The 16119-nt window shown below is 41.9% G+C and overlaps 1 protein-coding gene across 1 annotated transcript; it reads right to left on the bottom strand.

Moving 5' to 3' along the window:
- Positions 1 to 1660: 1660 nt before the first annotated feature.
- Positions 1661 to 11341, bottom strand: RWDD1 (RWD domain containing 1). Its single transcript, XM_086632126.1, has 7 exons — positions 11246 to 11341; positions 9331 to 9396; positions 7985 to 8099; positions 6848 to 7007; positions 5687 to 5819; positions 3897 to 3959; positions 1661 to 2101 (listed from the first exon to the last, which is right to left on the bottom strand). Exons 1-7 carry the CDS (start codon positions 11316 to 11318, stop codon positions 1989 to 1991), a joined length of 723 nt encoding a protein of 240 aa, XP_086488252.1. The 5' UTR covers positions 11319 to 11341; the 3' UTR covers positions 1661 to 1988.
- Positions 11342 to 16119: the final 4778 nt, after the last annotated feature.

Below are 16119 nucleotides of genomic sequence, written 5' to 3' on the forward strand. Positions count from 1 at the left end.
ACATTTTGGACAGAGTACACAGCATTCTTGGATTCAGTCCACATTTAAAGAGAATTAGTTCACTCCTATGAAAAAAAAAAAGCCAGTTTTATAGATACATAGCTGAAAATGGAAACCAGCCTTAGGAGTTCAATGGTTTTTACTCAGCTGAATTGAGACATACCAGAAGTAAATGAAGTTAAGTGCTGAAGAGCACTTTAAAGCATCCTAGCAATTACACAGGAAGCTGGATGTAGTCACTATGAAGCTTTCAATTCAATCGTATCTTTGGAAAAGTCAGATTTAATATCACATTAACTCACTATTTTTTAATATATTTGGCAACTCTGCTGGAACACAGATCCTGCTTATTGCTTTGAAACATACAACATTATCACTGAAACCTAGATGCTTGTCTAGAATTCTTAGTAGCCAAAATTAAAAAGATCAAATAGAGGACAGTAGGACAAAGGCACATGGTTAATTTATAAAAGTATTTACAGGGTACTTGAGCATTCATTTCTATCTACTAGAAACCCATTCATCTTGAATACAAAAGACTACTGAAACATGTTAAAGGAGATCATCCTAAACAGATGTTCTCGAGCAGTATGAGCAGAGAATCTTATACATCATTAAATTATTTCTGGAATTAAACTTCTCATTTTGAATATGGAATAAGTTCATAAATTAATTATTCCTCTAAGCACTGTGATGCTTTAGTGCAATCCTCTTCAAAGGCTGAAGCTGGAGCAGTTAAGGCAGTCTACTAACAGTATTCTAAAATTCATCTCACAGTGTTTAATCAGAGGTGCCTGGTGGTTCTCTATTTGGAGAGCTGTCTCTTGAAACCTTCATCCATACCTTCATCCTTCTAGCTGATGCAGCCTTAAACACAGCATGTTTAAACACCACAGCTCTCGCGGTGTACTGGGTTTTTCTGGAGGTGGGAAGGGAGGAGTCTAAGATCAAGCTGTTAGCTCCATAAGCAACTCTGCAGGATGGTTAACATCCACGCGTTGACGTGTAGCCTTACTGTACGCTCTAACCTTCATAGGCTGCCAACAAGACGCTTCCAAAAAAAAAAAAATCATTACATTCAAACCTACAAGCACTTTATAAATCCTGGTAGTGTAATCTGCGCTCCACTGACACTGTTTCTACACAGGCTGTTGCCAAAACCAAACTAATTTTCTTGGGGCAGCGTTTTCCTTCCCCATGTCCCGCCCCCCACCCCCGGAAGTTCATTGATACACAAGTTTAAAAAAACACAAAACCAAAAAAACCCACACGCTTTTCTGATCAACCAAACTTTTTAAGAGGACTCCGTCTCATTCTGATTTTTTTCCTACAGACTTGAACTAGTCATTTTTAAACCATTATCCTCAACTACAGCAAAATATTTTACTCTAGTAGTATTGACATGGTCTCCATCAAACTTCAATAAGGTTATGCCAAAGGTGACTGGTGCTGCCTACCTACAGCTGATAGGTTGGGGCACCAGAACTGACTTGGAAGTGTTATAAAATTCCACAGAGGAAATTAAAAAAATAAAAATAAAAATAACTGCATAGTACGTGATCCCTTTTATTCACCAAAGCTGCCCATGTATATCCTAGGTGGAAGATAGCAGAACAGCTGCTCAGCCTTCAGACGCAGGTGTGTTTAGCACTGGCTTTAACATCTTTCCATCTTGTTCCTTGTCACACCTCTTCAAAGGACAATTACAGAAGTGGGAAGGAAAAAAAAAGAAAATGGAACAGTATTTTTAGATAGATCAGCATTCCTCAAATTTTTCATTTGAAATATTAAAGTAAATTTATTTACGATGAAATTCATCAGAAGACCATGCTCCTGGATTTAAAGTATTTTGTTTTTTTTTCTTTGGAAAAAAAGAAAAAAAAAGAAAACCAATACACATTACTAAAACCACAGATGCTGTGGCTTTCCTGCCTGCCCCTCTCTCCTTACATATGTCCATATCGATGATACAGCCTGTTCAAAAAAATCTAATCACTATCTAAATTAACAGGGTTGTAGTCAGGGTCATCCTCTTCATCCTCCAACTCTAAATCATCCATTTCTTGGAATAAAGATTCATCAACCTCCACGCTGTTTCCAGCTGCAAAGAATAGAAAAATAATTTATTTTCATACAAGTAGGAAAACAGTACCTGAACAACAAAATCCACAACACTTTCATATTCTTTCTTCAATGTAGGTAGCTGTTAACTTATTTGGCTTTTTATATATCAATTAGATACGGAAAAGGAAACACCACACTAACTTTTTACAGCTGAAGTGAAGGGTTTTTTCCACCTACCAAAACCAACCCAATCAAGAGAAATGTCACACAGGCCTTCAGAATCCATTAGGAGAACGAAATTAACACTTACAGCTCCCAAAAGCAGAGATCCTGTCTCCCAGGTACTGATAAAGAAGGAGCTCAGGACCTTGCAGCAGGAACAATTAGAACTACCATAGCCACAGAAACACACAAGTTTCACAGAAAAAGAGCCTTACACACTATTTATATGTCTACATACATACATTTGCTTTCAGATTTAAATTTTAAAAGCCAGGGGAAGCTTTGCATGCTTTCACATTTTATTCTAAAAGAGATGACGCTGACCTACAGACACGACCTGAGGACTGTCGCGATTTTATTTGCGTGTCAACAGCAGCATCTTTCGCCCCGGAAAAAGGGTCTATTCTGTCACCGGATTTCAAAGAGCCATTATAACTGTTTCTTACGCCACTATCCTGCATAAGCCGTGAAAATTAGTATTATTGATCACACAGTACTGTAATATTAAATTGCAGTTAGTGGCCTGTTGAATGTATGACAGAATGCAAACAGCAATAAGAACAGCAGGTTTTCATCACTGAGAGCAACAGGATTAAAAGTTAACGCATTAATTCCAAGTCATTCGGGCACAAAGCCCAAATGCAGAAATCTGTTCTTCCCTTGAGACAGCCGAATGTTTCATCAACAATCCGTCTTCACTTTAGGCATTTTGGAGGAAGACATGGTTAAATTATGCCCTCTAACTAAAAGAAACTCACTTCCCCCATCACTGACATTTCAAGTCTATACTGATGTTCAGAAATAACTTTTTTTTTTTTAAATTGTTACTTGCAGAGAAAATTATTGACTCTCTTCTGCATGTGTGTTTTGCAATACTAGTAGATAATGCAGCTACATCAAAGAATTGTCTTAACTCAAAAATCAGTCTTTTAAACAATGATACTAAAAGGCAGTATGGACAATTAAAAGAGGTATGTGACTGTGATTTATCTCCAACGGATTTTCCAAGTTTAACATCTTTTGGCACAGGCTTACAAAATTTTCAGCTGGCAACAGGTCAGGTATTTTTAGTAAGATGACAGAGAAATCTGCATAAAACCATGAAGAAGAAATGGGCAGCACAGAGACAGGTAGCGTTCAATTTGACCTTCAAGATGTTTACTATTGGTGTTGAGGTTCGGAGAGAAGGAGACTGAACTCCAAGACCTTTGCTTGAAATCAGGAGTAAGAAGGCTGGCTATTAGAAAAAAAAAGAAAAAGCAGGGTTGGGTGGTGTATTTTTGTTGTGTTTTGTTTCTGTTCTGCTTTGCTTGTTTTTGGTTTTTCTTCCAGCCCAAACACTTGAATAGAAGCAAGAGAAATGAGATCAACTCAAGCTCAAAACTGCAAATAAATACACTTTAGCATCTTGAAAATATTTTGTTTGCTTTTGAAAGAAGTTAAAATCACTTCTGTTCAATCTGCAAAACAGCACTTTGTAGAAAGTTCTTCCAATGTAAAAGTGATACTAAGGTAAGATGTTAAGTCAGAAATATAACACAGATTTTGCTTAGGAACTTTGACCTGTTTTAAGCCACTGTCTTTCAGTTGTGGAACAAACAGAAATTTACCTTCCTCCAAGAACTGGATGTCAGAGGTGTCAAGGTTGTGATCCATTTCGAACAGCTGTTTACCTAGAAATAATAATAATAAAAAATATAAACAAGTAGAATTCAAAGTAATTTATTAAAAGTATTTTTTTCTTTCTTTTTTTTTTTTTAAGCTACTCATTTCTAGAAGTTTCTCATTCTGATTTTTTGACTATTCATCCAGGATTCTTTCACACCAACAGGCTTCCTCCTCTTACCTGTGAAACAGGTCACTGTTTCTTATAATCACTTAAACTTTACTCTTATAATCACTTAAACTTTACTCAGGTTTTAATAATGGAGCATGGGAAATTTTACACTGTACTGCCCCACAGCCTTTGTTCATTCCTTATTTGACTCCTCATCTTGCATTCCACAACAAATCCTCTGTGAGGACTGGAAAGGAAACTAGCTGCCTCCTCCATCTTTTTCCATATATCCTCCCCATTCGAAAAGCAACTTGGATCTACATACAAATCACCAGCTCCTACACACACACATCTGTGAAGGAAACATCACATGCAGCAAGGTGAAACCTTTCTAACTGGGAGGTAGGGGAAGAAAAGCTCAGTACTCTTTCCACATAAACTACACATCTCCCATCTATATTTGCATTGCTTATGCAAGCTTCTGCCAACAAGACTGGCTGGTGTTCATTTAAGACACCTTTTACTTCTACTGGGGTTACACTCGTGACATCTGAGAATAAGCCTAGGTTTAGTTTTGTGAAGAGGAACTTCCATAAACTAGACCTGTATAGAGGAAAACAGACACAGCATGCTAACAGTAAGTTTAAGAACAGAAAAAACAGAAGCAGCCTGATTTCTACTATCTCGTCTTTGCAGATTCCCAAATGCATTCTCTTCAGAAGGGAATCAAGCCATGTCTCCTGCCCTGTACAGCTTTTCATGAAACTTACTACCACTAAAATTTCCATCTCTGTCACATTTAATCAAAATTAACCAAAGTTTCAAGAGTCTTCAGAAGGGAGGAGAAAAGATACCGGTGATAAAGAAGGATCACATTGGTCATGTTTTCTCAGTTAATCAGGTTAAAAAGTAGATCCAAAAATCACAGGAGAACCAGTCCAAAGCTAAGCCATGGAGAGTGTGAAGGAGGATGCCCAAGATTTAATTCTTACCTACAGGTTCTCATAAGAAAAGTAACTTCCTCAACATTTTCCTCACTGGATCTAGAGTTTGCTTTATGCTGGACAAACTGCAATCCGCAAAGCCCAGAGCCCAAAACCACTGCTATGACAAGCTCTTCCCCAAAACATCAGAGCCACCTTCACTAGTCATCGTGAGCTTGTCACGTGCAGCAGCCAGCCTCTGTGTTGCTTCACTCCAGCAACAGCATCCCAAACTGGTACACGTGCTCGAATAATCTGAAGTCCAGTGCAATAAAGACCAAATTAATAAACTGTCTGATGCAGATTCTTTCTGTTGCGTAACAAACCCCAACTATTTCTCCCAGAACAACGCTTCTCAGTAGCGGCTCCAAGTGGTGTACTGTCTCGCACAAAACTGAAGAAGCTTAAACAAACAGTTTGGGAATCTTAATGACTTCAGCAGAAATTCCAAATCTATTAGCTTTGTATTTAGCCCAAAATCAGCACTCAGAAAGACTACATGCAACATGGAGGAAAAGAATCAAACACTGTATTAAGAGTTTATTTACTACCACCATCTTCCAGTGTAAAAATTACTTTTAGGCTTGTCGTTCTAGTCCAATAACATTGCAAAAACTTCAGGAACAGTTTAAAATCATACCGCTTAATTTATTTTTGCCTGCTTGTTCTTCTTCTTTCATTTTTTTCCTTTTTATTTCTAGGAGTTCCGCATCAAACTTTGCCTTCCAATTTAGGAAATTCTCAATGGTAACAGGAGTGCCATGAAAACGTTGCTGAAAGAACAGAAAACAAGGCTGCAAACAAAACTTGCAAAGCTATGAATGAAGATGAGCATTCTCTTAATTATTTAAATTATAACATTCCAGAAGCACTGCTTGCTGTGAAGTATTCTGAGAAATTAATCCTAACCCTGAGAATACACAAGAACATATTCTTACTGTTTTTTTGTCATGGGACTCTCCCTTCAGAGAGCTGTTCTGAGGTGGAAATTCTGACGGAAAAACCCTGTGTACTACTTTTGGACCTACAGAGCAATAGTTCGAAACACACCAACACAGGTTATCCATAAGTAGGCAGCACTTCTTATCAACTCTTAAGTGCAATCTACACTGAAATATTTTCCATTAAAACATATTAACCTTTCTATTTTGTTGAGACAGAAAAAAGGATTCTTTTTTTTCCAGCTGTTTTTCTGCCATTTTCAGAAATACTCAACCTTGCAAGTCCCATCACCCTCTAGCCATTTCTGAGGAGGAAAGAGAAGACTCAGTAGTTGGACTTATCACAGCACATTCCATGAAGGGAAAAACTATTCCACAATCGTTGGTAAAAAGGACACGTGCAGGGAGGACAAACCATTCTTGAAGACTGGTCCCGCTGCTTCCACCCTACCCACTCAGTCTACCAAGGAAAAGAGACTTCCTCAGACCATGCAGCCTGTGTGCAGCACGCCACATTTTAGTCTTTTTTGCTCCCCATCTCCTCTTGCCCTCTTCAAGCAACAAACTGGATACAGCAACTTTGATTTCATTTGGGGAAAATCCTTGCCCCTACCTTAGGAAGTAACGCTAGAAGGGACTGTGAACATGCAACACGTCTCTTAAAAGACTGCTTCAGAAAATGAGGAGGGAAAAAAAAAAATCACTTAAGTGCACTAAAGGGTCTTCTAGTCCTTAAGTTTTAATTCCATAAACTTTGGGATTGATATTCCTCTCCCACCGCAACCGAGACTTGCTCCTGCATCAAACCCGCGCATTTAAAAAAAAGCAGGAAACTAAGTTCAAAACATTATTTTACATACTTTCTCTTCTTCTTCTGCTTCTCTTTCTTTCTGCTTCTTTTCCTCTTCTCTTCGTGTTTTTATTTGATCCACTATTTCATTTAATTTCTCCTGTACTGCTGAGACTAGAGTGAAGATCATTACCATTCCTAAATTTTCTTCTGCCTGCAACACAAAGAAGGCAACTTCAAACAGGATAACCTCAAACCTCAGCAGCTGACTGCATAAGTTTGTTTAGAAAGCAGCAGGCTGTGCAAATGCAAATAACACAACTGAGACTCTCTGCGCCAGTCTCAACAGCTTGCTGTAAAATTTAAGTCAACTGTCCAGTTAAAGTTACTCCCGAATGGGTGCACAGCAAAACACCAATGATGATCTCCATGTTCAGGTTATTAGCGTGTTATAGACATCTGGAAAGCTTTTTCATGAATAAAACAAAACCTATAATAGGAACACAACTCCAAGATTAGATGATCATAAATCATAAGGGACAGCAGTCACTCAGAACCCCTCCTCTCCTGAAATGGCTTATTCCTTTGAAGGGGGACAGTTTCCCAGGAAAAACTAAAAACATCAGTTGATGGAAGGAAGATTATATGAAATACACTGACAAGAAAGAATGCCAACTGAACAAATTATGGCAATTTTAACGCAGGGGAAACTTGTCAAGAATTCCTGAAGCCAAAGAAGCGTTTCCTTCTCATTCCTTCACAATGCACTCTCACAGACCCCAAAGGTTGAAGAGATTCCTCCCACTACAAATAGTACATTATTAAAAAGAACCAAGAATCAACATAGCATTTTTTAATCTTTCCAAATAAAATAAAAGTGGCTTATTTCCACAAATATTGAATAAATTCATCTTAAGCTAGAACAGCAAAAGAGGGGGAGCCCTAGAGCACTTCCATTCCGTTATTGTACCTGTGCACACTGAATTAGCCCTGTATTTTACCTCATTAACATAATTTACTTCAATCATGTCATTTACCAACATAAAATCTCAAAGTCAGTCCCTGCAGTACAGAATTAGTACAGGTTTCAAATCAGTTGCACATATCCCGGAATACAACTGATCTGAGAGAGAAATTCTGGCTAAAGTGTGAAGTGATTATCAAGCTGAATTGAGACATTCCATTTCCTTACCTGTTGTTCTAGTAGTTTATTATGTCTGTGACATCATTATCGTCAAGATTCTCCTGTGAGACAACTTCATAAAGTGGAGTTTCATCAGGATATTTTTCTCTATAGGTAAATTTAAGGGTCGTTTGGACAGCTACAAGATAAAAAACACGTATTATTATGGTGATATCTCTATATAACTTTAATGGCATATTTTTCTATTGCATCAGCAGCCTAAAGATTTTAAAATATAAAATATTGTTATCTTAAAGGAACGGTCATTTTACACAGAGGTTAAAACTATATGAGGAGATTTAAATATAATGCAAGAGTTCTGAGAAATAAAGACAATGAAGTTTACCCTTATGTAAGTAGTTACAGGCTATTAACATCTGAAAGGTCTTTAGAAAGACTGGAAAGTCTTTTGTGGTACGGTGGGTACTAAAGCAGTAGTCTCTTTTCCCTCATATTCCACTTAAAGGTGGAGAAAATTAGCAAGAGTCCTAACAACAGATCTAGAGAGAATCTCAGCATATTAATGCTTTAAATTCTGTGTGCCTGGCTGGAGCATCAACCTCTGTGCTGGGTACCAGGGTCACACATAAGTCGTATGACAAGGACACAATGTCCAGTAGAAGTTACTAGGCAGAGAGCTGCCTAAGGAGAACACATTCAACCTGAAGCCACCCAGAGATAGGATCACATGGAAACAAGACAAAAGAGAATCAAGTTCCTCTCACGCATCCTGCCAGAATACCAAGGATAAGACTTCCTTCAGTTCCAGACTCACAGTGCTGGCAGCTCAGCAGCCTCCTCAACACAGACACCTGCTCCGAGCAGGGCTTCCTCCTTTAAAACTGAAGGAGACAGCACTAGTTTCTTCCTTCTGATACAGTAACCCAGAACAGCAGCTCCCAAACTTACTTGGAGCAATGCTCGCTTGGAGCCCATGCAGCTACTGATACTCAACAAATTCACAGGGACTGGGGACTCAGAGCTCTTTGCTCTGGAACTGTTGCTTGAGGGCTGCATATTCTCAACACAGAGACTTGACTCTCCCACGTGGCTGGCATATACACAGTTGCAAGAAAAAAATCACCTCAGAACACAGCTCTGAGCTACTACGAAGATGACGGCAACTCCTACTTTTGAAGCTATGCCACAAAACATTTGAGATTCAGCATGTCAGAAAGCAGCCCTCATCACAGAGCAAAATTTCTGTAAACTAAACACACATCATCAGAATCCTTGAAGTACATTTTCTGAGGAATGCTTGGATCAGGCCTCTAAGAGGACTTAGAGTGGAGGTATACTTAGTTGTCAGCGACAGAATTAGGCTTACACAGAAACTCCTCCTATATATGTTTAAGACATGATCAACTTACTTTCATCATTTTCTCCTGCTTCGGATGTCACAGTGATTGTGAAAGTCGTTGGCTTTTCTGATAATACTGTTCGAAGATAAAAAAAAAAAGAAAAAAAAAAAAGAGAGATTTCTGAAATGAGACAACTACTCTTCTTCACATCATTAAAAGTGAACTTCTCAAGGACTAATGAAGCAAAGAAGCTTTTGATACGGTGTCAGGGCCTTTTTACTCTATTAATAAATGCTTTTCAATTAACAGCTATTTTCCACATGATGTCATGTTTGGAGTGCTCTGTGAATGACAGCACATGAAATCAATACCAAAAGTTTATGTTTTGGAAAGTTTTCTCTTTTGAAAGTCTCACTTTTCCAAAAAGTGTGCAAAACTATCTCCCATCAAATGACCTATGTTAGCGCACTGAATGTGTGCGGAAAGCTCCCGGAGCTAATGTGCTTTATTGTGTGAGACATGTGTGATGAACATCCACTGCACTCCTGACCCTGGACTATTTTTACAGTATGTCTGCACCTATTTCTATATTTAGGACAGCTTAATGTAACAAATGCTTCTTAAAACAAAAAAGGACTACATAGTGCTTTCCTTCAAGAACGTACTACCCAAGTAATGTACTAGAATGAATTTGCGTGAACAGGCCGCTAGAAGACAGGCAAGCAACTCTATTGCGATGCACAAAACACAAGCCCTGTGATCTGAAGTTTCACAGACTAGAAACCTCATGGCACAACTGTGGGTTGCAGATCATATCCTCAAATAAGGACTGCTCTGTATCACTGTTATAACCTATGCCCAATCCAGTATATATGCTCTCCAGTATTAACTGAATTTTGCCTAATTGCTAATGTACTACTACTACCACCATTTTTTTCCTCCCTCTTCTTTTGGGCACACAAGCATTACATGAACGAACAATAACTCCAAGCACACATCAGAGCAGAGGCTATATGAAAGTATCTTACTTCCATATCGCTATCAGTGATTAGGCATCCCCAGCTACCAGAGATCAGTTCCTATACCTTTAACATAGAACTAAAGAACCCAAAAGATTTTCAGATTAAAACAATGGGCGAACATACTGGGCAAATGTCTGTGTCATAAAGTGACTGCCAATTAAGCTGCTGTGGGACTTCAGGCAGAGTAGGTAGATACTCTGCAGGAAGTAAAGAGAAAATGAACAGGTTTTTTTCATCGTTAAAATTCTTTAGATACTGAGCACCATAACCACGCGGGATTAGCTAGCGTGGTAGTTACTCTTAATCATTTGATGGTAGCCAGGAAGCCCTGAACATCTGACAAACCAACGTATCCGTCGTATGAAAGTTTCAGCAACACGACGTACTGCACCTGAGACTTAAAGCTTGCCTTTGTTCCCCCCTAGATCTGACACGGAGTAAGGGATACACTGGCGAGGCGCTTACAGAGGGAACAGGAACAGCACCTTTGAGTTCCCCCAAACACCCCGCGCTACACTGCTCGGACAACCCGCTACCTGGCTGGAAAACCGGCCGCCACACACGCCAGCTCCCCCGTTCCCACCTCGGGCCGCGTCTTTGGGAAGGCCTCCCCACAGGGCACCCCTCCGCCAGCCACAGCTCGGGCTCGGACGCCGCCGCGGGTGCCCACGCCGGGCGGCGGCACCGGCCGCGCCGGCAGCCCGCTCCTACGCGTGCTCGGCGAGAAGCGCCATCGACAGCTTCAGTCCGCCCGCTCAGGGAGAAGCGAAAACAAACAAAAACCCACGGAAAACATTCATCCCGTGCAGCTAACAGCGAGGAGACGACCGAAGGAGCCCGGGCAGGCACGGCGCAGGGGGCGGCTGCCGCCCGGCGGGGCCTCCCGTTCGTCCGTCGCACCGGCTGGCCGCGGCCGTGCGGCGGAGCGAGGCGCGGCGCGGCGCGGGCCCGCCGCGGCTCACCCGTGAACGAGTCCGGGTAGATGGATTCCAAGGCCTCCAGCTCGTTGCGCTGCTCCTCGCTGTAGTCGGTCATCGTCGCGCGCCGCCGCCAAGGGCCATGGGCCGCCCGGCGCCGCTCGCCGCCGGCCCGCGCGTGCGCGCTCCCCGCCGGCATCGGCTAGGCATGCCTAGCGCCGTCCCTCGAATCGGCGGTGGATGCCTTTGGGCTGGCGGGCGCGGAGGGCCGGGGCGCGGCGGGGGGGAGCGCGGGGCCCGCGGGGGTGGCGGGGCGGGCAGTGCCGGGTCCCCGTAGAGGGGAGCGGGTGCGTTGGAGCTAAAAAAGCCGTGGGGAGGGTACAGACGATTAGCCCGACTGATTCTCGGTCGCCTGCACGAAGAGTGACGGAGGGGGCGCTCTCTGGTTTGTTCATTCTCGTGCTGGCTGTTCGGCGCAGCGGGCTTGGTGCGGAGCGGGCGTGCGGGAACAATCCTGTCGTCATCATCTGCGCCGGGCCTGCGTTTGGGTGTCGTTTTTTGTCATTTGGATCTAGACATCATAGAATCATAGAATGGTTTGGGTTGGAAGGGACCTCAAAGATCATCTAGTTCCAACCCCCCTGCCATGGGCAGGGAAATCCTCCACTACACCAGGTTGCCCAAAGCCTCATCTAGCCTGGCCTTGAACACTTCCAGGGATGGGGCATCCACAACTTCTCTGGGCAACCTGTTCCAGTGCCTCAACACCCTCAACGTAAAAAATTTCTTCCTTATATCTAACCTAAATCTGCCCTCTTTCAGTTTAAATCCATTGCCTCTTGTCCTACCACTACACGCCCTTGTAAAAAGACCCTCTCCACCTTTCCTGTAGGCCCCCTTTAGGTATTGGAAAGCTGCCCAGCATAGGTTGGGTTTTTTTTTCCCAAAACTTTCAGATACACAAATAAGTTGCATGTACTCGAGATTACACATGCTGTTCCATTTTACTGAAATTAAAAAAAAAAAAAAGAGATTTTTAGAGTGAAACTAGAGGATCCCGCCGGTCCCTGCGGTGTTTGGAATAGGCGAAATGGTCAGGCTCTGTTATTCGGGCTTCTGAGGGTCTGCAGGCTCCCGCCTACAGAGGCTTCAAAGTTATTGTAAAAAGTGCCTTGCTGCTAAGCCAGTATTCACTATTTGTCATTCTTTCATTGAAGACTTACAGGGATCAGCTTGAGGAATATGATATGGGTGCCACGGAGGCAGCTGAATGCTGTTTCAGCCTGAAATTGGAATTTCATTTGATGCAGCTAGAAAAATCAGTTGGTGGTACAGCTTGGAGTTAAAAAGCCCCTGGAAATGTTCGCGGTGATTTCAGAACTCCCGTTGCACAGGCAGCATCATTATGTAACTACGGAACAGGAGCTGTAGAGGCTAGCAATGTTGGGAGTGCTCGTGCAGGGGGTTACCTGCAGGGATAGATTTCAGACTGTTGAGGGTTAAGCAGCAGCAGACCCTGATGGGTACTTGGTACACAGAGGAGTTTTAAGGTGCTTTAGTTTCCTGGGCTTAGGGCCAGTGCTTTTCCCTCAGGTACATTTTACAAGCTCAGACTTCCCAGAAAGCTTACCATGGACGTAAGGACAATCATTTTCACTTCAAGTGAGCAAACTGCAACTCTAAATTGATTTTGGAGAAGACTCAGGTTTTAGCAGGCACAGTTAGACTGTTCGGTACAAACTCATTGATTTTTCTGTAATCATGAATTATTTTCAAAGCTGTGCCTTCATTTTCAATCCATGACGTGTTTTGGGGAGGAGAGGAGTGAATGGAAATACACCAGATCCCCTGTAGTACTACAGCTTTGTTTATTACTATGGATTAATATATGCTAACAGGGTGATAGCATTTGTATATCAACAGGCTGACTTCACAGTGATAGGTGCAGCTAGTACTTCCACTCAGTGTTTTAAATTATAAACTATAAAAAAAATACAGAGCAAATAGTAATTAGGACAAAATTGGAGAACAAAGCTTAATTTAAAAGTTAGTTCAGCAACAAGTTAAAAGAATTTGACAGCTTACTCTTAACTGCAAATATTGCATCGTTTTTATAGTGGTACTGTAAAACAACGGAAGAAGTGGAAAGAACCTATAGAGAATAAAGATAGCAGCTATTTTTTTTGTCATTTGGATCTAGACATCAGCATAGGTTTTTTTTTTGCCAAAACTTTCAGATACACAAATAAGTTGCATGTACTCGAGATTACCCATGCTGTTTCATCTTACTGAAATTAAAAAAAACGCCAAAAAAACAGATTTTTAAAGTGAAACTAGAGATTGTGTTTACTAACTGAGGTACTTTGCCTCCTAAGGAGTTCATATAAACCATGGAGTTCTATTACCTCGTATTGGGTTTGCATGGCAAGGTTTTGGTAGGAGAGGGCTACAGGAGTGGCTTCTTTGAGAAGGTGCTAGAAGCTTCCCCTGTATCAATACCAGACAGAGCCAGTGCCAGCTGGCTTGAACATGGACCTGCTGCTGGCTAAGGCTGAGCCCATCGGTGACCGTGGTAGCACCTCTAGGGCAACATATTTAAGAAGGGGAAAAAAGTGTGCACAACGGCAATTGCAGCCAGAGAAGAGTGAGAATATGTGAGAGAAACAACTCTGCAGGCATCAAGGTCAGTGAAGAAGGAAGTGGAGGAAGTGGCCCAGGCACTACAGTAGAGATTCCCCTACACCCTGTGATGGAGACCATGGTGAGGCAGGCTGTCCTCCTGCAGCCTGTGGAGGTTAGTGGCGGAGAAGATATCTACCTGCAGCCCATGGAGGACCCTGCACTGGAGCAGGTGGATGCCAAATGGAGGCTGTGACCCTGTGGGAAGCCTGCACAGGAGCAGGCTCCCTAGTGCAGGCTCCTGGCAGGACCTGTGGAACCATGGAAAAAGGAGCCTATTCTGGAACAGGTTTGCTGGCAGGACTTGTGACCTTGCAGGAGACCCATGCTGGAGCAGTCTGTTCCTGAAAGACTGCACCCCATGAACGGGACCCGTGCTGGACCAGTTAATGAAGAGCTGCAGCCCATGGGAAGGACTCTCATTGGAGAAGTTTGTGGAGGACTATCTCCTGTGGGAGAGACTACATGCTGGAGCAGGGGAAGAGTGTGAGGAATCCTCCCCCTGAGGAGGAAGAAACAGCAGAGATGAGGTGTGATGAACTGACCACAATCCTCACTCCCCATCTCCCTGCAGTGCTGAGGGAGAGGAGGTAGAGAATACAGGAATAAAGTTGAGCCCAGGAAGGAGGGAGAGGTGGGAGGAAGGTATTTTAAGATTTGGGCTTATTTCTCGTTATCCTACTCTGATTTGATTGCTAATAAAGTAAACTAATTTCCCCAAGTCAAGCCTGTTTTGCCTGTGTCAGTAATTGGTGAGTGATCTCTCCCTGTCTTTATCTAGACTCTTGGGCCTTTTGTTGAGTTTTCTCTTCCCCTGTTAGCTGAGGATGGGAGTGATAGAGCAGCTCTGGTTGGCACCTGGTGTCCAGTCAGGGTCAACCCACTGGATACCTAAAAGTTTAAGATTCAGATGAAAGGCATATGTGGGAATTTGTAAGAATTTGTTTAGTATGTAAAATATGCATCATTCTCCAGTTATTCAGCACACACATCGTTTGCATTTGCTAAAGTGCTTACTTTTGTGTAGGAGTTCAAATCTTCAAGACCAAGCACATTTACTAAGATCTGCAATTTAACTTACTTCTGGCTCCTGCATTTTCTAGTAAAATACACTAAATTATATTTTTCCACTTTAACACTCTGGGGTCATTTATTAACAGCAGATAGCATTCTGTAAGCTAGCATATGGATTTGTAGCACAGATATGTACCTGGCAAAGCAATACGGGAAGAATTATGAAAAACTATGATATGCATATTTTCCTTCCTTAGAGTTAGAAACATCTTCACAAGGAAGAGGAGATACAGTAACATCACATCATCATTAACATGAAAACATTGTTAAACCTTGTTTCACTGAATTCAGTAGTTTTTAAATCACAGTAATGTTTATGGGCACAGTGACGTGACTAAATTGCAAGTTATTCACAGGCAAAGCAAGCCTTACTGCATAGAGTGAGATTTGTTTCCCATCCTGATGTGCTATTTCTACAGTAGGCAAGCACACAAACACCTGAGAGACTTTGAAGTATATCTAAAAGGAATAGGAGACTGATCTTGCTGTTGCTATCAGCCAGAATACACTTGAACTCAAATTTCCATATGTAGAGTGTTTTTTTCATACAGCTGCTACATGTTGCGTCCCTCTATCCTGTGCCTCTCAGTGGGCGTTTTATCTCCTTACCATAACGGAAAGTTCTCTCAGCACTCTACCTAGACTCGGCCTTTGTTGCTGAAGTTTTCCTACATGTTTCTTCTGTGCTGCTGTAGCCATACACTTAGCTTGTAGCTAGCTCAGTATATTTTATTCATGGAGTACAAGAAAGATGTGGAAGAGGAGAAATAAGGCATTTCTGCTAGGGGTCACTAAGATAAAGCTGGATATCTGCTTTTGCTCTCCACAGAACTGACCAACTCTAGGATCAGATCCAATCAAAGCCTAGCTTTTAATTTTTAAAGATTTTTTTAATAGGAGGAAAGAAAAAGCATTTGGGAATAACTGACTCTCCCAGTACACACTCATCCTTTTACCCCAAGTGTAAGAAAGCAGAGAGCTGCAGCTTGAAATGGTCCACCCTAATCTAGACATAGACCATCACATCCCACAGGAGTCAGATGCCATCAGGAAAGGCCTCTGTAAGCATGTGCTAAAGGACTACATTAAAAAGATGTACTTGCTCTTTATATTTCAATGTAACAAGGGATTGGAAAGTTCCAGAGCAGCTCAGGTCTGATGGAGAG

Source organism: Tauraco erythrolophus, chromosome 2 (assembly GCF_009769465.1).
Source record: "Tauraco erythrolophus isolate bTauEry1 chromosome 2, bTauEry1.pri, whole genome shotgun sequence".
NCBI classification, from domain to species: Eukaryota; Metazoa; Chordata; class Aves; order Musophagiformes; family Musophagidae; genus Tauraco; species Tauraco erythrolophus.

Bases quoted from the DNA above. Each gene is read 5' to 3' on its own strand.
- RWDD1 (XM_086632126.1), bottom strand. From the start codon at position 11,318: ATGACCGACTACAGCGAGGAGCAGCGCAACGAGCTGGAGGCCTTGGAA. The intron at 8,100-9,330 runs GTAAGTTGATCA...TTTATCTTGTAG, and splicing joins AGCAGGAGAAAATGATGAAA to CTGTCCAAACGACCCTTAAA. The intron at 7,008-7,984 runs CTACTAGAACAA...GTTTGAAGTTGC, and splicing joins GATGTCACAGACATAATAAA to CTTCTTTGTGTTGCAGGCAG.